Genomic DNA, 21,570 nt, shown 5'->3' with positions numbered 1-21,570 from the left:
AACCCTAACATCACAGGACATCAATAATCATATATAATAAGAACCTTTAGCGATTTTTTTTTTACTGGCGTGTTAGGAGACTTAATAGTAAAAACGTATGCATAATGACATATGGTGTAAGTGTTACTAATCATTCAGACTTTGGCCTGTCCCCTTTGCAAACACAAACACATTTCCAAACCCATCACCTCACCAGAGGTGCATCGGTTAGTTATATACATATCCCGGAGTCAGAAAAAATATTATTAATAACCAAGTTACAACATTTACATATTTCACATGGAACATATAGTTTTTTCACACATTTGAATAAACAAAAACAATACTGCATGGTGTAGCTACAATATGGTTGAAACTGTGCTTAAATATAGATTATTGTAAGCGTCTTTGAGTTTTTAGAAAGGCGCTATATAAGTATAATGTATTATTGTTATTATTGTGTCCGTTTAAATAGTGTAGGTGCTTGAAAATTATGTTTTCCATACAGTTTTCCACGATCCCCTGTGTGTTATCAGTGGGGCTGATGTGTGCAGGGAGCGCCTCTCTGCCTCTCATTCACTTCCAGGTGCAGTCTGCTGCGGTCCAGTCACATTTCAACACGAACTGCTTTCGGCCTGATAAATGCGCATGCGCACTACAGCTGACCCCTCCGGTTTCTGCGTGCGGTGCCACGTTAGTAGCGTTAGACACAAAATACCAGGTACTCTCCCGACCTGAAACAAGGAAAAGACCAAAACTAAGACCAATTCCACAGCTATACCGTAGTCGACAGTGTCTGCAGCTCTCGTCTCTCTGTCAAGAAGAATACTCGTCGGTTAATATGTTGAAGTTTCTGCTCATCTGCACACTGGCTGTGGCCAGCAGAGCCGAGCTCGGGGAGGAAGATGATGTCCTGGTACTGAAGAAAAGTAACTTCGACGAGGCTCTGAAAGCTCACCCTAACATCCTGGTTGAATTCTGTAAGTAACCGTAGCTACAAAAATATCTCCAGCTCACGCTAAACGTCTTCGGCAGGCTCACCGGTTCCCTGGCTAGCTAGCTAAATTCACGGTTAATGTTAGCATTAAACTTTGCCACTTCTGATAAGTTACTGCTGTTAGCGGCTAACTTACTTGTGTCGTGCTTGATTTTGCATATATGCGTGAATCTACTTCACCTAGTTTGCCACCAGCTATGTCACCGTAGTTCAAACGGAGTAAAGATTGGACGGGGCATTGTTTATCAGACTACGTTTTCTCACCGTTATTTGACCAACTAGCTCCGCGTATACTCTCATTGTGAACGGATTCTGATGCGGATACGTAACTTTGCACAACGCACTAACCCCAATTTGTTTTACTAGTTTTTTGCTACTACCGTTAGTCAAATTGCAACTTCTGTTTAGCCATATGCTTGCTTTAACTTGGCTATAGCTCGAGGATGTAATGGGTGGCTATTAGCAGCGCAACGTATTGCATTTTGAGAAATCTGCCTGGGCGTGCATTATTCCTTTTGGCGTCAGAATAATACCGTAATTACATAAGTTTTAACGCCATAAATAGCCTTAAAAACGAAAAGGGTAACTGTGTGTGAATCTGAAGTGTGGGGCTATTACGTTTCGATTGTCTGCTGTGGTTTCATACGATACGTTTCAGTGTCTGCGTTGCCCGGACGTCTCATTTACTGTCATTTTCTTTCAGTTATTAATATATTTTCCCTAATGATGATGATGATGATGATAATATTAATGTGATTAGTTTGCGTGTCATAGTACAAGTTTTATTGAGCCAGTTCTTCATAGCCTGCAGGCCCATCCCGCTATACTTTTGTCAGATTGTTGACCTGCTCACAAATCAGTGAACCAGTCAGAGATGGCTGTGGGGAAGACTCTCCAATGAGCTCGGGATGGGAGGGATGAAGGCTCTTTTTTTTGCCCACGTATTTGTAAACTGGGCGGGATCTCAGTGGGATGGCTGAGCTAGGTTGACGTGTACTTTACAAAAGTTCGTCTGTGCGTTTATATTGACTGGACTGGAACAAGGAAGTGTTGTTCTTTGTGATGCAATGCAGGTCATTTTATTTGACGTGTCATTTCTGATTAGGTGATTATCTGTTTGGAGTTTGTGTCCAGACCTTTTACATGTACAATTGGACACCATGGCTTACACATTTAACACGTCAAACCACAGTAGTAATTAAATTATGCCGCAATTTATGGCAGTTTTCTAGTCACTAATCTACAAAGCCTTTTCAAGGAACACTTTGAACTTTAAAAAGGACCTTTTGTGTTCAAACTGTTCCTATTTTAAAAAGTTTGCAAGCCAACTTCACCAAATGTTGATCGATTCATTGTTATATTTGAATTGTATTTTGCTCATTGTCTTGGTCATCAAGTTAAGTGTTTTTAGTATGGGTGATCGTCAGAAAAAAATCATTCAATGTGATGATCATTAATGACAATAGCTTTTTGGTGCTTCATATATCATGTTGCATTTTTTTAATAAACCTGTTGATTTATAACAATATTCTAAGATTAGATGGGATTCTCTTGTGCAAATGATCCATCCTCTAGGTCAGATTTACTTATCAACAACAATGCAAACATCTGTGTGTGTGTGTGTGCCCTGCTAAATGTCATCCTGACACTCCTGCAGATGCCCCATGGTGCGGTCACTGCAAGGCCCTGGTTCCAGAGTACGCAAAGGCCGCCCGCATAATGAAGGACGAGGGCTCAGAGGTCCGCCTGGGTAAGGTGGACGCCACAGAGGAGACCGAACTGGCCCAAGAGTATGGCGTCCGTGGATACCCCACCATCAAGTTCTTTAAGGGAGGCGAGAAGGAGTCACCCAAAGAATACTCTGGTGAGTATTATTGAGATTTCCATTCGTATAGACTTGTCTCCATGAGGTGCATTACTTAGAAGTTAGAGGCAGTGGTAGGAAATTAACTTTTTCTTGATGCAGTGTTTCTATACTCTTATTTTAGATTTGACATCTATATTGTCCCTATTCTCCCAAATTAAGTCAAACTTTCTGGATTTGTATTTAGTCAAGCGGTCATTAAAAAAAAGTTTAATGTCTTTTTCTCCCTCTGAGCAACTTGGTTTTTCACTGCCCATTTCACCTTAATGAATGGGAGATTTTTTCAAAATGTGATGTAATCTTGAGTAACTACTATTTTAGGAAAGTCAGTGAATATTATTTCATAATATGATCTCATGAAAGGCTTCATAGATGACTTAAAGAATCCGTTCTGACAACTAAAGGCAAGCCCTGTAGACTTTCTTCATCCTGGTAATTTGATCTGCACAGCAGCATAAACCGAAAGTCAGCCAATCAGCTTTGAGCAAGACTACTGAGACAAAATGTTGGCTGGGCCTTGTCTGCACGTTCCTGTCATGCTGACTCTGAGCCAAAAGAGAGATGTGCAGTTCTTCACGTTGCCTCTTCTCTGCTGGCCTGGGCCAGGCTTGCTTTGGAAAGAAGGAGGGAGTAGGTTAGGGGAAATGACAACCACAAACAAAACCTCACAACTCTAAGCCTATGTGCTGCATCACTTCATCAACATGTTTATCAGGGAAGTTGCTACTATGTTGCATCAACGGGTCAGTCTGACAGCCAGGTCTATCTTTAGTCCAGTTTAATTGCAACTAGGGCTGCAACTAATTATTTCTATTATCTATTTAATCTGCAGATTATTTTCCAGGTTAATTGTTTGGTCTATAAAATGTCATAAAGTCAAAGGTGATGTCTTGTTTTGTCAGTCCAAAACCCAAAGACATTCACTTTAATGTGACATAAAACCGAGAAAAGCAGGAAATCTCCATATATGAGAGGCTAAAAACAACATTTTCTGACAATTTTGCATGAAAGAATAACGAACGAACGATTTAAACAATTATCAAAATAGCTGGTGATTTATTTGTGTCGATCGACTTATTGATTGACTAAATGTTGCAGCTCTAATTGCACTCACTTACTCCAAAGAAAGGTAGACAAAGTAGTCCGTTTTTTGCGGTTGACATATTTTAGCTTTCAAAATGCACTTTAACTTTCACACCATATAATGTACGAAGGATGTCTTTGCCTGCAGATATTCAGTTCGACTACAGTAGAGGCAGGGTAAACTCACTTAAACATCTGCACCCCCTGAGGCACTGAGGTATTTAAGTTGAGGTCTCTTTGGTCTGTTCAACTGCTGAGAAAGATGTATGCTACTTTCCTAATATGCACGAAGCTGATCACATGGTGCATGTTGTATTTCAATCAGTGAAGTTTAGCATTTGACCAGTGGCTTGATGTCTGTGCATACAGAAGTGTTTGAGTTGTTGTGTTTTGTTGTGTTGCAGCTGGCAGGCAGGCAGAGGACATCGTCGCCTGGCTGAAGAAGCGCACAGGCCCGTCCGTCGCTCCTCTGGCCGGAGTCACGGAGGCAGAATCTCTGATCGCTGACAATGAGGTGGCAGTTATCGGATTCTTTAAGGTATGATTATGATATCTCAAGTTAAGAATTAAAGAAGTACTTTTTGTATTAAATCTCCTTTTTGTTTATATTGGATAGACACTTTTATCAGATTGTTTGGCATTGCTAACATCAAGCATTGCTTTCAAATCGTCTAAAGGAAAAATACTGCAGTTTTAAATGTTTAGTAAGTAAGTTTACTTCACTGTGGATAACTTGCACAGGGCTTTATCTTAAGGAAAGTTTCCATTTGTCCGTAGGATGGTAACTCTGATGGTGCCAAGGCCTACGAAAAAGCAGCTGAAGTCACGGACGACGTTCCCTTCGCCATGACCGCTGACGATGCCATTTTCTCCAAATTTGAGGTTTCCAAGGACGGTGTTGTCCTCTTTAAGAAGGTGACTTCAAGTTTCTTTCTTCACTGTTCCAAAATAATTAATTTAGTGACACGCAACGTGCATAGATCATAAAACTAAACGGCACACAATTATTACATCGATGTGTATTCAGACATGCGGACAAACTGTTAGGATGTAAAATACAGATTCCTAATTTGTTGGTTTTATTTATTTTTTGGTGTTTACTCATTGCCCAAATTGGAGTCATGTTATATTGTTAATAGGATATTAGTGGCCTTACATTAGCTTGTGTAACACACACTCGCATGTTTACAGACGAGCTGCTGAAGACAGCCCAGTGTTTTTGATGGTAATGTGATGCTACGGTGCTTCTGGGTTTTAAATGAGGGCCTGCCTTTGGGGCTGTTGCTCAACCTACTCATGTGAGTGACATCAGCATGTTGAGCTAATGGTGATAAACGGTGAAGAGCTGTATTAGGTGATCGTGTGCGTCGATCAACTAGCGTGTGTGTGTGTGTGTGTGTGTGTGTGAGTGTGAGTGATTCAAGTTTGTTTCACACAGATTGACTTTTATATATTTATTTAACAGTCCTGCTTTATTGCTTTTTTTTGTTGCACCTCATGATGGGCGTCATTGTTTGTAACATTTTCTAGTTTTCAGTACAGCAGTTATGAAACAGTCATTTCATGCAGCCGCTTCTACAAGAATCAACAAACTCTAAATATTTCAGTGCGTTTCTGCACACAGTCCTTTGACTTATGGATGATCTTTTTTCATTTTGGCACATGCACTAAGGCTCAGTCCTCCCACTGCCATTGTCTGGCCTCTGATCCACGTTGGTAACTTTACCCTGATCTTAACACCGCTGAAATGTGGGCTTGTTGCCGAACAGTCAGGCAAACACTCCTAAAGCAGGGGCTCTGTCTCGATAAACAGCTGGGGTCTGTCACTTGTTTACTGCAACAGAGTTTGAAGCTTAAGTTTCATAGCCTCGGTCAGTTTCCACAAGGCTGGCAGCATGCCACTGCCCAAATTTCCTTTTTTCCTGTTGTGTGCCAGTAAGGGTCGCTTGGCACAGCTGTACCACAGCTATTCTTAGCACTTAATAAAAGTCCACTTGGGCTGATGGCTCTTTCGTCAGCTGGGGGTTACCAGGGGATTTTAAAGTGGTAAATCTATGTTTGGTGTTCACAGGCAGACTAGATTGGCGGACAATATTTGTATCTAAATGTTTCCATGTTTCCTTTGCAGTTTGATGAAGGGCGAAATACCTTCGATGGAGAGCTGACCAAAGAAAACCTCCTGGCATTCGTCAAGGCCAACCAACTGCCTCTGGTCATCGAGTTCACAGAGCAGGTAAAGACTGGGGCCATGCACATCAACGTGACCATTTGCATACATTTTCTTCACTCTCACTAATGTATTCAACAAGTACAAGTGTTTTCCCCATATGTCAAACTTATATATTTCTGTTTTCTGCAGACCGCCCCAAAAATCTTCGGTGGAGAAATCAAGTCCCACATCCTCATGTTTTTGCCCAAAACTGCTAAAGACTTCCAGGACAAAATGGAGCAGTTTAAGAAAGCTGCAGATGGATTCAAGGGTCGGGTAGGTCTGAACTGTCTGAAAGCACCTGCCAAATGTGATCGACGTGCATTCTGTATACATTAAACGCACATATTTAAAGACTTGGCTCGGATACGATATTTTGAATGAACTGTAAAGACAAAATCAAATATTGACCACTTCTGTCTCCCCCATCCAGATCCTGTTCATTTTCATCGACAGTGACGTGGACGACAACCAGCGCATCCTGGAGTTCTTCGGCCTCAAGAAAGAGGAGTGCCCCGCCATCCGCCTCATCACCCTGGAGGATGAGATGACCAAGTACAAGCCTGAGAGTGACGCCATCACAGCAGAGAGCATCATCAGCTTCTGCACACTGTTCACTGATGGCAAACTGAAGGTGAGAGAGAGAGACACAGACAGAGGTTAGTTATGGCAGCACATGTATGTTATAGATATATGATTTTTAATTAAATGTGTCTCTCTCAGGCCCACCTCATGAGTCAGGACATCCCTGAAGACTGGGACAAAACCCCTGTCAAGACTTTGGTGGGAAAGAACTTCGAGGAGATAGTCTTCCATGCCTCTAAGAACGTCTTTGTGGAATTCTGTAAGAGCCTCTTCTTGTCAGCCGACATGTCCATTTCAAACAGCATTGAGTTCATGAATATTATTTTTGTAGAGGTAAAGGTCCCCACCCCCCCCCTTTTTTTATTTTTATTTTTTAAAGGGTCGTATTTCAGTCAAAGCTCAGTTGCTCAGTTGGTGGGAGATTTGGCAAAGCTTCTAGCTTGCCATGCCTTACTTTGCCCCAGGCTAAGCCCTTTTCAAATACCAAGAGCTGATGCTCGCTCACCCTCTCAGCGCACTCTGCAAATTACTTTACCAGAAAGATCTTGTTAAATATAGCTGCTAGACTTTTTTTTTAAGGCAATCCACATCTAAATTTGCACTATTCTTGGAGGAATTTTCCATCGGTGTTTTTTAAAATGTAGATTATGGTAATGCTCAGCGGGGTAGTCCCGTATTCCCTGACAGGTGGGGGTGGGGGTTTCCTAGCCAGTCAAAGGAGAGCATGGTCATGAAACTGAGGCTGCATGTAATGTGTTCAGTGTGTGTTTGCCAAACCAAGTCACGATTTCTGGTAAGGGACATTGCTATGGAGTTTTTTTAATGTGGATATTAATTATATATATTCTACATTTTAAGTAGAACTGTCCCCTTTTCATTTAGGGGTACTACATGAAAACACATAACATGATATTTCATTCAAATGAATTCACTGGTCAATATGAGAATAGCTAAAGCCAAAGTGTACTGTATATTTAGTCTGTAATGATTAACACTGAACTACTTTTTCAGATGCACCTTGGTGTGGACACTGCAAACAGCTGACTCCCATCTGGGAGAAGCTGGGAGAGAAGTATCAGGACAGCGCTGACATCATCGTGGCTAAGATGGACTCTACAGCCAATGAGATCGATTCAGTCAAAGTCCACAGCTTCCCCACTCTTAAGTTCTTCCCAGCAGGAGAAGAACGCAAGGTGAGTGTTTCTAACTGTCTCCGTCACAATTAATTCATAAGCAAAGAGAGAGAGAGAGAGAGAGAGAGAGAGAGAGAGAGAGAGAGAGGAGAGAGAGAGAGAGAGAGAGAGAGGGGAAATATTTAATTGGCATCATCTCTGTTCTCTTTAGGATCTTCTGTAAACCCCAAATCGTTGGTATTGGCCTCCAAAGTCTCATTATTGTCTTTTGATTAAGCACCGTTAACAATGTGCTGAGATCTAAGATCTCTGGTTTCTGCACCATTATGTTGGTGTTTGGTTCTTAAAGATTCTCAGCTTGCAACTTGACCAGGCATTTACGTGCCAGCCGTCAGTTTAGCAATCTTAAATGAGTGGTATATCCTGGGGCCACCCCATAGTAAGCCTAAGGATTTTCCCATGACCCAACGTGGAAGAAACATGCAGAAGACCCAGGAGTTGCAGCCATGAGGTGCTGTGTAGCAGTTCATTAGGGTCGGATAAAATTCTCATAAATCACTCACAGAGGTGGACTGGCACGCATTCGACAACATATCTTTTGTAGTGTTAAGGACGTAATATGAAAATGCACCATAAAAGCCACGGCTCTCCTTCTACTACTTCTACTCATCCTACAGTTGGTTCTCAAAAATGTGCAAGCTGGCTTTGTCCACAATGTCTCGAAAAATCCCTTAAAGATATATTACGATGGCCTCAAACATCTTTGGCGGTTTGATTTGCCTGAAACATGCCACAGACCCGGTCTGTCTTGTCTAAGTGTTTTATTTGCATATAGAGCGACGAAGTGAGATCCAATCAGAAGTGGTCACTGGAGATGCATGTGTATGTCAGGTGTGAACTGACTTACTCGGTGCTGTCCACATGTGATCGGATCACCATGTTAATGCGATGTGTAAACGGGGCCAAAGACTCAGTGATATTGTATTTTTTATACTTAAACAAATGCATTCATGCTTGCATTTTCTAGACTTTTTTTGGGCTGGGGTTAAGACTTAATCTTGGACGTTTATCAGAGATAATGTCTGCTCAACAGGTGATTGATTACAACGGGGAGAGAACACTAGAAGGCTTCACCAAGTTCCTGGAGAGTGGTGGTAAAGACGGTGGCGCCCCTGCAGGAGACGACGACGATCTGGAGCCAGAGGTAAGATCATCTCAACTGAGAGGCATTTACACACTTTATAGGAAGCAGTGCAGTTCCAGCACAGTTGTAGCCTGATCAGAAGAAGCGGTCCAATTACTAATATTCTGTTCAGGTCAAATTCATGTATTGGCTCCCCTTGTAATGACTGTGGATACATGTATACTATGTATAGCTGTGTTTAAGTTTGTGTACTGATGTCTAACGCCAGTGGGGATAAATTCATATGGAAGAGGTTGCCCCCTAAATGAGGGACACTGGAGAGGATGGTGACTAAAACAAGAGCAACAGCTGCTATTTAATCTATTTAGGCTGATTGTTCTCATCCTTTTGTGTCATGAGTAGGTAGTGTTTAGGGAAGGGTTTTATTGTTGCACTTAAAAAGCTTAATGTTTTGAACCAGAAAATCCTCAAACACTTTGCCAAATAGTGAATCTTCTAAAATATGGATATGAAAATATGCCAACAGTTACAACTATCTTAAACTTACTCCAGGTGGAAAATGTTACAGTGAGGGCTGTACCGAATAGTTTGAAGCTTCATTCATATCGGGACTTTTTTATGCATGTCTAATCATTGTGTTTTAAAGCTGGTATTTCTGCACAGTTGCAGACAAGATTAGGTTATTAGTATTACACTATGGCTGTATATGATTGTTTCTGGGTTGTGTTATCCAAACCTTTACGAGTGTCGTAAAGTCAAGCTGTATTGAAAAAGACGGATGTCATCCTTTCCAATATTGAGTGCTTCTCTCAAAAACACTTTCCTGTGTGCGACAACTCTGCTGCATCCAGTTTACATTTGGGGGAACCTCTTTTCTTGCAGCTTTCCACTCCACTAATGCTACTACGCCCCTGTCTCAAAAGTCTAATTGTAGCCCTGCTGTGTGCTAATGCCTTCTGCAGCTGTCGTAGCATTGCGCATGTGCCGCACCTCAGTCAACATTAGGGCCTCCCTACCTCCTCACACACCTTCCCTCACACTAGATGGACAAAGATGTTCTGTATATGCCGAGCTGTGGTTGTGACAGTGTTGATGACACATTTTGTTGAGTGACTAATGATTGGTTCAGACCTCATGATGCTAGCATGACATCATTGTAATGTAGCCTTGTGGAGAGTGTCTCAGAAAATGTAAACCTCCACCAGCATTCTCAATCAAACATCTTATGCAGCTTGCATGCATAGTTTATTGTGCATTTACTAGGGTTTGTCAATTAGAGAAATCAATTATCACATTATTTTTTACCAAATACCTTATTGATATTATGACTATATTGTAGGGTTACTAGTGGTGCTTTCACAAAACATTTACACAATAGGATTTTTGATAATAATCAGTAATATGGGTAAATTAAAAATATGGAACAGTCTGGTAAGTTCAGGAAAAAAACACCCCATTTACTGTAATGCAGCCTTTAAAACCAGGACAAGACAACACTTATGCCATATTAGATATCCAAAATCTAAGACAATATCTAGTCTAATATCACAATATCAATATATTTCCCAGCCCTAGCATTCACTGTAGAGTAGACCTGCATGCTTGAGAGATTCTGTCTTAACCAACGACCTTCTCCTTCTCTGCTCTCCAGGATTTGGATGATGTGGACGAAGAACAGGACATGGACTCTGATGGAGAGGACGATGACGAACATGACGAGTTGTAAGAGCTGGCAGAGGAGAGAGAGATAGGAGACGAGTCCCGCCCAAACCCTTTCAACCAGTCACCATCACCACCTTCACTTCTTTGTGGACTTTCCCTGTCCTGTGAACATTAATACTTCCCCTTTAACTGCCTCTCAGTCAGTGGCGTGGCAGGGCCTTTTTTGCCAGTCACAGCTCCAACCTTGCATCTTCTGGCCAGACTCTTCTTGTCCCACGTGGAGGGACTCTGTGGAACAGCGCAGCACCACTGTGGGGAGACCTCAATGCCTTCTGCTCCACATCAGCTGTTTGCCTTGTATATTTTAAACCAAATGTAAAAATGGCATTGAGATCCAGTTTTCAAAATGTTTGCTTTTTTCCCTGTTGAATTTGCTCCCCTCCTCCTTAAAAACGAAAAAAAAAGAAAAGCCTTTCCATTGTTCAGTGTCGGTATGATCTAGATGAGTGTTGTAACCTGTATTTGTAGGTAAGGGGGGGGGGGGCTGCCAATGTTCTTTTCCCTCTGATGGAAAACCAGAGTTGTGTTGAGGTTTTGTAAGGACTGATCTCTCAGGGGACATGGGGCCATCCTATAGATGTGTTTATTTTGCAATGTCTTCACTAAAATAAACCCCTCAGAGCTTGTCTAGTGTAGCACAAAGGACCCCCTCCTCCATCTGTAGTGGAGACCAAATGTTTTCTTTCTTTTGGTGGAGGGGGGAGTCTACTTTGTTTTCCTTTCATTCCTAAATAATTTCTAGGTTCAGTCTCCTCTTCTCAGCACGGCTACTGACTCTTTTTCTAAAAGGTTAACTTTTCGGGGGAAATCCTTTTTTTATTTAATTGCTTTCACTGAGGTTTTTTTAATTTAGGACATGTCATTTTTAATGATGTACCGTCGTGGCCAGCTGTAGCCAGCGGGGCCCTGTTGGGGCAGAGTTGGCCCTCGGACACACTCTCAGATCTGGGATGTTTTCTGGAACCAGTTCTGATGGGTTGCACTGCATTCATGCCTGATCAGAGATTCACTGTGGTTACTAAAGCAGACAGAGATTGGAGCAGTTTACTGGTCAGGTTGGTCTGAGAGAAGTGTCTGTATCTGAAGTGGGAGGGAACAATTGCACAGCCCCACCCCTCAACCATACTGTACCTCCGGCATCCCTTTTGGCTCTACCCAGTGTGTGTGTGCGTGTGCGCGCGTGCTGTGTGAATGGTGTATAAATTGTTTGAATGACTAGTTCATATTTTCTGGTCGTCCATGAACAAGGGAATGAATGTACTGTGTGTGTTTGTTGATAGGCAGGGAGTGGGGGGGGGGCTTGAGTAGAGCAAGGTGATGGGTTCAACAGCTACAGTGGTGGGGGAAACCTAACAAAGCATTCCATCATATCCAAATTGATGTGGGAAAAATGTGAAATGGTGGCCAATAAACAAAAAAATTAGGAAAAACACTTGTCTTTTTTTTAATTCATTTTAATTTTGAGTTAAATCGCATGGATTGTCACTTTCTGACATGTCAATTGATCTTTGTCCTATTTTACAGTGTTCTTTACAATAGTCTTTCTTTTTCCAGAGAAAATACAGTATTCTGTCGTCTAGACCTTAAAAAAAGATCTATGACATACAGTACGTAGTGGGACGCTAAACCTCCAAACGATGAGGCCACATCACATTCATGTTAAAGTCACTCGCTGCTTTTAATATTGTCCAGCGAGGAATATGTTTTGAGTAGTGAAGGTGTTATCGGCTGATATAGACTTCTATTCTAGGTGAATGTCAAACATCATATCTAGGCATTAAAACCTCTGAAAGCTTTTACAGTTATGAGTGTTCAAGCTAAAAGTAGCCAAGAGAAACAGTGCAGCACGGCTACAACGTCCAAATAGCTTAACAATTCTGAATGGAATAACTGCAGGGCTTTTTCTGTGAATGTGTCTAGAAATTGTGAAAATGGCCATTCCAAGTTTCCAGAGCCTTGAGTGACATCTTAGAAACTGCTTGTTTTGTTGGACAAATGGTAGAAAAAGCCAAATATATTAAGCTTTCCTATCATTTAGGGCAAAGAAAAGCAGCACATGTCCACACCTTCGAGCACCACTGAGGTCTGACAAGATTTCATCCAATATTTGTTGATTGACCAAAATTGTTTCCCAAGACATTAATAGTGCCCAGAGGATGAATCCCACAGACTTTGGTGATCCCTTAACTTTAATCTAAAACCATCATCAGGTCAACATTTATATTTGTCCAGTACTTTAACCAAATACCTGCAAATAAAAAGCTGTACTTTGTTAAGTGCTAAACTAAGAAATGAACATGGGGAAACACACCTGCTAAACATCAGCACCAGACATTGGCATGCTGACATTAAAATAGGAAAATAGTGTATCACACTCTGAATCCATATAAACCTGAGGGCCGAATCATTTAAATAAAATAAGACATGCCAGGTTGTGTGACAATATATTTCCTAATTTAAAGTGTGCTTCCAGTGACCAGCACCTCATCACAAGCCTTGGTGTGTGTTACTTTTCCAGTATTTTAAAGCATGCTGACATTAGTAATGAGATAAAAGCACTGCCTTCAGCCTCACAGAGCTGCTAGCATGGCTGTAGACTCTTGTTACCAGCCAGGAAACTGGTGGTTTCACCTTGTGAGTATGTGTGTCCTCTTGGCAAAATGTGCTCCTGGAGACACCGGCTGTAGCTGTAACTACCATAGTGGAGATTTGGAGTACTTTGCCGGTTGTTTATATCTCTGTATGTTTTGTTACTGTGTCATCGTCGCAACCGTTCAAGATGTAGTCACGAAACTCTACAGATGTATAGTTGAGATCAAAATGAAGGTCGAGTTTGAAGATAAGTGGGGTCTGAGCAAGGGGGGCCAACAGGCTATTTTTTTGGTTTACATATAATGTAAAAAGAAAATAATCCCAAACCTGTCTTTTTATTGTTTGATCAACATTAAAAAAAAACAATGAAATAAAATAGAAAAGAATTCTGACTGAGAAAGAAATCCTCACGTGTGAGAAGCCTGAAGTAATTTTTTTTTAAATGTTTCATTACTAATTTCCCACCAGTGATAAGAATGACGCAAAACACTCATATGGAAATTGTCCATCCTGTGTTAAAGGTCAACAGCCTACACATGGCTCTTCACCCCTCCATTCCCCTGCAGCTGGCACTGACACACTGCAGCAGAGAAATCATTTTACCATGCCTGGTGTTTACCAGAAGCCTCCCCTCTCCCACTCAGCTCTCGGGGTGTCACCACTATCTTTAAATGGGCAGCATCCGGGTATGTAGGGGTGACAAGAGAGCAAGAGGTTACTGGCTGTCATGTCTGAAACCGTGACTTGTATCGAAGGCTTGTGATGGGCTCGTGGGAGGGATCTGACCAGAGGGCTACTCATCTTCCAAATCTCGCCACTGGTTCCCAAAATAGCCCGACAGAGAGTATAAAGAGACCCACAGAGAGGCCTGTTGATGTAGGAGGGGACACTGAGCAAGACAGCCGCACTGAGAAAAAGTTCTGCTTCATCTTTCTGCAGGAGAACAACTGAGATCTTTTCAGATAATCTGCTTGGATTTTTAAGATTTGAAGAAAGTCAAATTTAGTATTTGGTGGATTTTACCAGTGTTTCAGCAAGGCCGAGGGTAAATCAAACTTCTGACCAGGATGAAGTACTTCCAGTGCCCTGTGGACTCCCAGACCATAGGAATCAAGGCTTACACCCAGCAGGACTGTGGCGTCCCAGTCTGCAAGAGCTGTGATTCTCTGAAGCAAATCCGCAGTGTGCACTTCCCCAATGACGTTGTTTTCCAAGACTATGTACGACACGGCGAGCTGGAGAGGATTGGACTTTTCATGCGGGCCAGAAGAGTCAGCCTAGACACCATCTACCACTCCGGTGAAAAACATTTACATCACCCTGATCTAGTAAACACGTATGCAGTACAAATCTTTCTTATAAAACCATGACACTATTCTATACTGAACTGATGGGTTATTTCTCTCTGCAGGCATGGCTGCCATGCATGAGGCCGTGCTGACCGGGAACCTGGACTGTGTGAAGCTGCTGGTCCTCCACGGAGCAGATATCCACCAGAGGGACAAGGAGGGATGGACCCCGCTGCACATGGCCTGCAGCGACGGTTTCCCACACATTGCACGGTGAGCAGCTAGTCTTTAGCGACAAAGTGAAAATTTTGAAGAATCTTAAATATCGCAAAAAGGTTTTTAGGCTTTGTTGAGGTGGAATATTCGGTTAAATGTTAAATACATTTGGATGTAAACCTGGCTACTGTTATTACTAAGCGACAATTGAATGGTAAAATCTAAAGCATAGTCAACAGCTGAAAAAGTGAGGAGAATCAGAAAAGTTGCTTAGTGATGTACATTAGAGCAATATCTAGCTTAGGTTTGTAACCGCTAACATTTAGCAACCAAAAGCTACTGGTCATACCAGACCAAGAAAGGCTTTAAAGTCAAAACCTTTATGAAACAACAGGTGTTGCTGCTGATGACACTTCTAATTTCTCTCAAAAAGAAGTCAGTAGTAAGCAGCTGACATTACATATTTACACATTAGCAGGCACATACCTACACACACGCACATACCTACACACACACACACACACACACTCACACACACACACACACACACACACACACACACACACACACACTCACACTCACACTCACACTCACACACACTCACACACACACTCCACAGCTCTCCTACGCCAGAGGTAGAGCAGGTAGAGCAGGAAGATCTTGCATTCTTGCGACCCGCTGACCCTCCTGACACTGAAGTATGGCAGAAACTCGCATTGAGTTTGTCAATGTGGCAAAGCAGCAAGACTCGATCTCTTTTAGTAAGCAGAGTTATCTTCTGTTTCTTCCAGCTACCTTCTCTCGCTGGGTGCCGACCCAGAGCTGGAGAACGACTGCGGGGAGAAGCCAGCTGACCTCATCGACCTGGAGAACAAGGAGCTGCCGGAGATCTACGGGCTGGCTGTCAATGACTAAGAGTATGTTGCTTTTAAAGACACAAACTCGTCTGGAATCTACTGCACAGTCACACAACTGTTTCGCAGGGATGGACACAAAGGGCCCTGTCAGTCCAGCATCTTGATCTTGTGAGCAGACTCAGCTCTGGAAGTCAAAGACTGTGTATTAGTGGCAGAAAGAGGGCCGACAGTAACAGAGCCTGTTGGCTGTCTCCTGAATGGAGGGAACTTTCGCTGTTGGGGCTTCCCCCTGATCTCCAGTTGCAGAATGACTGAGCTTCTCATATTTTTATACCATAACGAACTGAATAAATAATTTTTTTATTTGCCATTTTATTATATTTTTATGTCGCTGGAATTAGGGCTTCTGAATGTTGTGAAATTGTTGTTTCACTGTGAGCTCATTAGCACCTCTCTGAAAGCTAACATTAGCTTGTGTTGACTGCCTTACTATCAAATGTGTTTACAATTAATCAGAAGTTATAAACCCCCAAGTTGTTGTTTTTTCCCTTCTGATCACTTAGTTAACTGTCTTCATTAGTGGTTGTTTGTACAGTATATGACTTTTTATACTTTTTGAAATAAACTTTATTAAACAATTTCAGTTTGTCAGCCATTTCCTTTTGGTCCCAGCACCGTGTGCCATGAACATCTGATAGAGCATCACTTTCAGCTCAAAGTTATCAGACTTGAAGGATTAGGGCACAGCTTGTCCTTCTAGCAAGGTGCATGTGGAAGGGCAGCCATCTTAAAAATGACCCTAACCCAACATTTGGAATGGGTTTATCATGACCGACTCAATGCAATCGAAAAGCTCTCTTTGGAACAAAACGTATAACATTTTCATATTCATGCTGTTTAACTGGACCAGCTATAATGTTGCGAGACAGAGAAGAAATAAGGAGTTTAAAGCAGCACAAATCAACGTGTTTGTTAACAATGGAGCTAATGGGTTTGTGCAATGTGAAATGGGTCTCTTCAGATCGCACTGATAAAAACAACACAATAAACGCACAATACCGACATAGGATGGAGGGGCTGCAAGCTAACCGCTAAAGTTTGCTCAGCTTGTTTCTCTGAAAATGTAAGATCTAGAAGTCCGATGATTCAAATCCTTCATATGAAAATATAAAGTAAAAAACAACAACCAAGACCTAAAAAGTGTATTGTAAAAATGGGGACCACTACCACGCTGAGGCATGCTAAAAGGGGATACGCACCATTACAGGTGACCAAATGTAACGCACCTTTACCTTGATTCAAATGACATATTCCTCTAGGTTTGAAAATTGTTGGAAACTATTGGGATAGTGTAAGTATACAACTCAACTAAATATAGAAAATAGGTGTGGTCGTTTTTTGGACATTTTATTGCGAAAATGTTACATATTATACTTTTAAGAGCTTTTTGAGGCTTCTTACTGAAACACAAAACAATGTGGCTAATCTCATCAAACAGGATTTAAGTCAGACTCAGTCAGCAGCATGCTGACATTCAGGTCATAATTAATCTGGGGTAATCAACCATACTGATGAAACACGCATCACTCATATGTACCGTGCAAAGCAAGAAGCATACAGTGCTTGTGATGTAGGGTTTATTTATTTTAAATCACATACTAAATCTGTCAACAGCATACAATAGGTTCCAAATGTCCTTTGCATTACATCACATGGAAAAATACAAAAACATAGTTATGTACAGATGATATAAAAATGTAATTGTCTCTTTCTCTCTCTGAGGCTCTGCAGGCACCACAGGTTCATTCTTTGAACTTCCACTCCTGTCGGCACATGGGGCACTGCTGCTGGACCTGCTGAGAGTTCAGCCATTTCAAGATGCAGTGCATGTGGAAACAGTGGGAGCACTGACCCCAGACCAGCGGGCAGTCATCCCCAGGCACTTTACCTGCAAAATAAGTTTCTTATTACAGCTCAGTTACATCAGTAAGAAAAGAATATGCCTTTATTACTGCATCAATACAGTTTACTATTACAGTTTAATGTATTCTCTCTAATGAAAATAAAGCTATTTTTCATATTTGAAAATACCAGTTTATAAATCATCTTTAGAGGAATGGATTGAAATGTGCATCAACTATTATTACTTCATAATTTACATGACCTCGTTTATGTTTTGCAGTACTTTTCCAACGGACTGCAACTAACCATACAAAGAGGTCGATTTATTTTGTTTCTGAAATACATGCAGGACCATGTAAAAGCCTCAAGTGTGTGATATAAAACCAAAAACCTGTCAAGTCAAAGCTAACTACTGGAGTTGCAGTTGTAATATTTTGATTGCTAAAGCTGTAATGACAAGTTGACTTATCGATTAGTCGATCGGCAGAAAAATTATGGCCAACCATTTGATAATTGATTAATTGTTAACGTTTGTTAATGTCCCAAAATGTAATAGTAAAGTATGTCATAAAAAAAAAAAAACATCATAGTATAATATGTCATACAAGAAGTGACAATATAGTATGTCATAGCATATAATGTCAGAAAAAATATACCATTATAAAGTATAGTAGTAGTAGTGTCATAAAATATGTCATTGTATAGTATGTCCTAAAAAAGTAAAAACAAATGTCATTATATTGAGTCATAAAAAAAGCTATAGTATAGTATTTCATAAAAAACTCATTAAAAAGTGATATTATAGTATGTCCTAATAAAATCAGCATAGTATGTCATAAAAGTCATAGTATAGTATGTCATAAAAAAGTGGGAGAAGGGGGGGATACTAAAATATGAACCGAACAAGACAAAGTGTAGTGGCAGTCTTTTCTCAGTCGCTTTGATACATTTCTCAGATAAGAATTGAAATTCTCAAAGTTACTTGTTACCCCCACATCATCCAGTCACTTGTGCACATTAAAAAAGCTTATGACATTTTGATCAAAACGTAAATATCTGGTTTTCTTTTGAATGGTCTTACCCCCCAAACATTAGTTTGTTTCTTAAGTCATTACATGCAAAATGGTTGAACCAGTTGTCATAATATGTTAGCACATACATACATACATACACATACACATACACACATACACACATACATACATACATATCTTGACTTAGTGTTTTGCACAAGTAAAGGATGATTCGAGAAATGTAGCCTTCCGGCGACTGAGAAAGACTGTAATGCACTACTGTCACCCATACCATCGCTTTGGCTTGATTACTCACAGTCTGGGCAGCAGCCATTGAAGGGCATCCTGCAGATCCCACAGTTTTCATCATTAGCCACCCATAACCAAGAGGCCACTCCGTTCCACTGTCGGATCTTTACCTTCATCCTCCGTGTCTGACAACAGCAGGAACACTCAATGACACACTCCCATATGTACCACAGCAGCTAACGTTAGCATGTGAGCTAATGTTGCCGGATGACTTCTGTAGCTAACTGTTCAGAGATGTTAGCTAACTTACTGGGCAGCGTCTAACGTCTCCTTCAGATATCCAACCCGAGTTAAGTTAAGATGTTTCTTTGCAAACTAGAAAAGAAACCATGCTATGGCCAGTCTTACATACAGCTAGAATGTTAACAACCCGGGGAAAATGTCCTTCTTATTCTTCTATTGAAATTCCAGCTGGATGTATGCTGGGAAGCGAAATGCTGCCCTCCACCGTCAATTTAGATAGAAGTGCAGGGGCTGTTGAGAGAGACGTTTTTAGTTAGATTGGGATAATTTAATTTTAATTTCAATCCAGTAGAAGGTAGTAATTAAATGTTTTAGATGCACAAACCCCCCCAAAAAAGAGTGTATCTTAATTTGAATCCACATTTCCCTCACGTGCGTCTTTTTATTGCATCTTAGTCCCTCCCAACGGGGATGCATGGAGAGACGCAAGGAAACCATGCGATGAGAGAGGAAAAGAGGACATTTGTTTTTAGAGACATTTTGATGGATTTTGATTTTTAAAGGAGTTTGTGTCTGCACAAGTGTACATTGTGCTAATAAAGGCATATATTTATCACTGTCAGAGCCACAGCAGCAACCAAACACCTGCCTTCTGTATTTATACTGTGTACTGTGTCTTTCTGAGAGGCACAGGAACCATTTATATTGACTAACATCTGTGTTAATTGTAGAAAAACAAAACAGACCACAGTCAACTTTCTTCATTTATTATAAATATGTGTCTTTCATGATCTGTTATTTCTCCCATTAACTGTTATTATGGCTAGTGTGGAAATCATGAATTTATCACCAAACTCAGTATTACTTGCTTATTTGTGGAAACATGAATGCATCACCAAACTTAGTATTATATACAGAGATTTTAACTGTGGCACACAGGGTGCAGGGAGCTAGCTTTGTTTAGACTATAACCAGATAAGGTATGCGTAAGAAAAGATGCCCATTCCGCTATCATAGCAGGTGTTGTGTTGAACGGCATGAGAAGACCTTGAGAGTTCCTCGGACTGAGAAGATGTTATGGTAAAACTTTAGTACCCTGTGTCAGGCTCAGACAATGACCAGATATCTACTGTTCAGCAGGTATACATAATGTAGTGTAAGTTCAAATATGTATACTTAATGTAGTGTAAGTTCCCAATAAATGTAAAAAGGTACCAAATCAGGACACCAAAGATGAAACTGTGTCAAGAGGCGTGGACACGCCTACCGCACCAACAAACGACCAATAAGAAGATGAAAACATTCCTCTTATCTAGAGATATAGACTAAATGTTAGAGCTCATTCGGGGCCTTTTTGTAAAACTGCGACACAGTTAACTACTTTGGTGTTCTGTGGAGCAGCGAAGCTGATTGGCCCTCATGAGTATAATTTGATGTTTTGTTGCACTTTTGATGTAAATAAATAACTTGATATTATAACCCAAAGATTCCTGGTCCATCTATTTACAGATTGGAACACTTAACAATACTATTCATTTAGAGAGCGAAGGAGAGTGTCTGTCAGCAAGAAATAATTTTTTACATTTATCATCATTTCCATTCAGTCACATATGAGGCTTACACTAGATCATTTTCGAGAAACGACTTCATGAAAGAAAGGAAAAGGAAAGGAGAGACCCTGCCCGGAGGAAGCCCGGGGCCCCCGTCTGGAGCCAGGCCCAGAGGGAGGGCCCGACAGCGAGCGCCTGGTGGCCGGGTTTGCCACGGAGCCCGGTCGGGCACAGCCCGAAGAAGCTACATGGTGCCTCCCATCCATCCATCCTGTGGGCCCACCACTCATGGGAAAAACCGCTGGGGTCGGGTGCGCTGTCACATGGGTGGCAGTGATGGTCAGGGACCTCGACGGACCAGACCCGGGCAGCAGAGGCTGGCTCTGGGGACGTGGAACGTCACCTCTCTGTGGGGGAAGGAGCCGGAACTAGTGCGGGAGGTGGATCGCTACCAGTTGGATCTGGTGGGGCTTACCTCCACGCACAGTCTTGGCTCTGGAACCGTACTCCTGGATAGGGGTTGGACTCTATTCTTCTCCGGAGTTGCCCAAGGTGTGAGGCGTCGGGCCGGGGTGGGGATACTCACTAGCCCCCGGCTGAGCGCCGCTACGTTGGAGTTTATCCCGGTGGACGAGAGGGTCGCCTCCCTACGCCTTCGGGTTATGGGGGGGAAAACTCTGACTGTTGTTTGTGCCTATGCCCCAAACCGCAGTTCTGAGTATTCGGCCTTGAATGGAGCCCTGCAGGGGGCTCCAGTAGGGGACTCCGTAGTCTTGCTGGGAGACTTCAACGCACACGTGGGAAACGATGGAGACACCTGGAGAGGCGTGATTGGGAGGAAGGGCCTCCCTGATCTAAACCCAAACGGTCGTTTGTTGTTGGACTTCTGTGCTAGCCATAGTCTGTGCTAGCCATGGAATGGCCATAACAAACACCATGTTCG

At 41.8% G+C, this 21,570-nt stretch overlaps 3 protein-coding genes across 3 annotated transcripts; 2 read left to right on the top strand and 1 right to left on the bottom strand.

Annotated features, from left to right (window-relative positions):
• The first annotated feature begins 632 nt into the window (after nt 1–632).
• Nucleotides 633–12,146, top strand: p4hb (prolyl 4-hydroxylase, beta polypeptide). Its single transcript, XM_029434505.1, has 11 exons — nt 633–959; nt 2,634–2,840; nt 4,328–4,461; nt 4,701–4,838; nt 6,052–6,156; nt 6,283–6,408; nt 6,566–6,766; nt 6,856–6,976; nt 7,729–7,910; nt 8,944–9,054; nt 10,646–12,146. The coding sequence occupies exons 1-11, from the start codon at nt 821–823 to the stop codon at nt 10,718–10,720; spliced, it is 1,539 nt and encodes a 512-aa protein (XP_029290365.1). The 5' UTR covers nt 633–820; the 3' UTR covers nt 10,721–12,146.
• Nucleotides 12,147–14,170: 2,024 nt separating this feature from the next.
• ppp1r27b (protein phosphatase 1, regulatory subunit 27b) lies at nt 14,171–16,308 on the top strand. Its single transcript, XM_029437032.1, has 3 exons — nt 14,171–14,607; nt 14,720–14,870; nt 15,605–16,308. Exons 1-3 carry the CDS (start codon nt 14,376–14,378, stop codon nt 15,726–15,728), a joined length of 507 nt encoding a protein of 168 aa, XP_029292892.1. The 5' UTR covers nt 14,171–14,375; the 3' UTR covers nt 15,729–16,308.
• A 985-nt stretch (nt 16,309–17,293) lies between these two features.
• Nucleotides 17,294–19,352, bottom strand: anapc11 (APC11 anaphase promoting complex subunit 11 homolog (yeast)). The gene is made up of 3 exons (XM_029435794.1): nt 19,145–19,352; nt 18,902–19,019; nt 17,294–17,618 (listed from the first exon to the last, which is right to left on the bottom strand). The coding sequence occupies exons 2-3, from the start codon at nt 19,008–19,010 to the stop codon at nt 17,473–17,475; spliced, it is 255 nt and encodes an 84-aa protein (XP_029291654.1). The 5' UTR covers nt 19,011–19,019; nt 19,145–19,352; the 3' UTR covers nt 17,294–17,472.
• Nucleotides 19,353–21,570: the final 2,218 nt, after the last annotated feature.

Source organism: Cottoperca gobio, chromosome 1 (genome assembly GCF_900634415.1).
Source record: "Cottoperca gobio chromosome 1, fCotGob3.1, whole genome shotgun sequence".
NCBI classification, from domain to species: Eukaryota; Metazoa; Chordata; class Actinopteri; order Perciformes; family Bovichtidae; genus Cottoperca; species Cottoperca gobio.
This window is presented reverse-complemented; position numbering and strand designations above follow the sequence as displayed.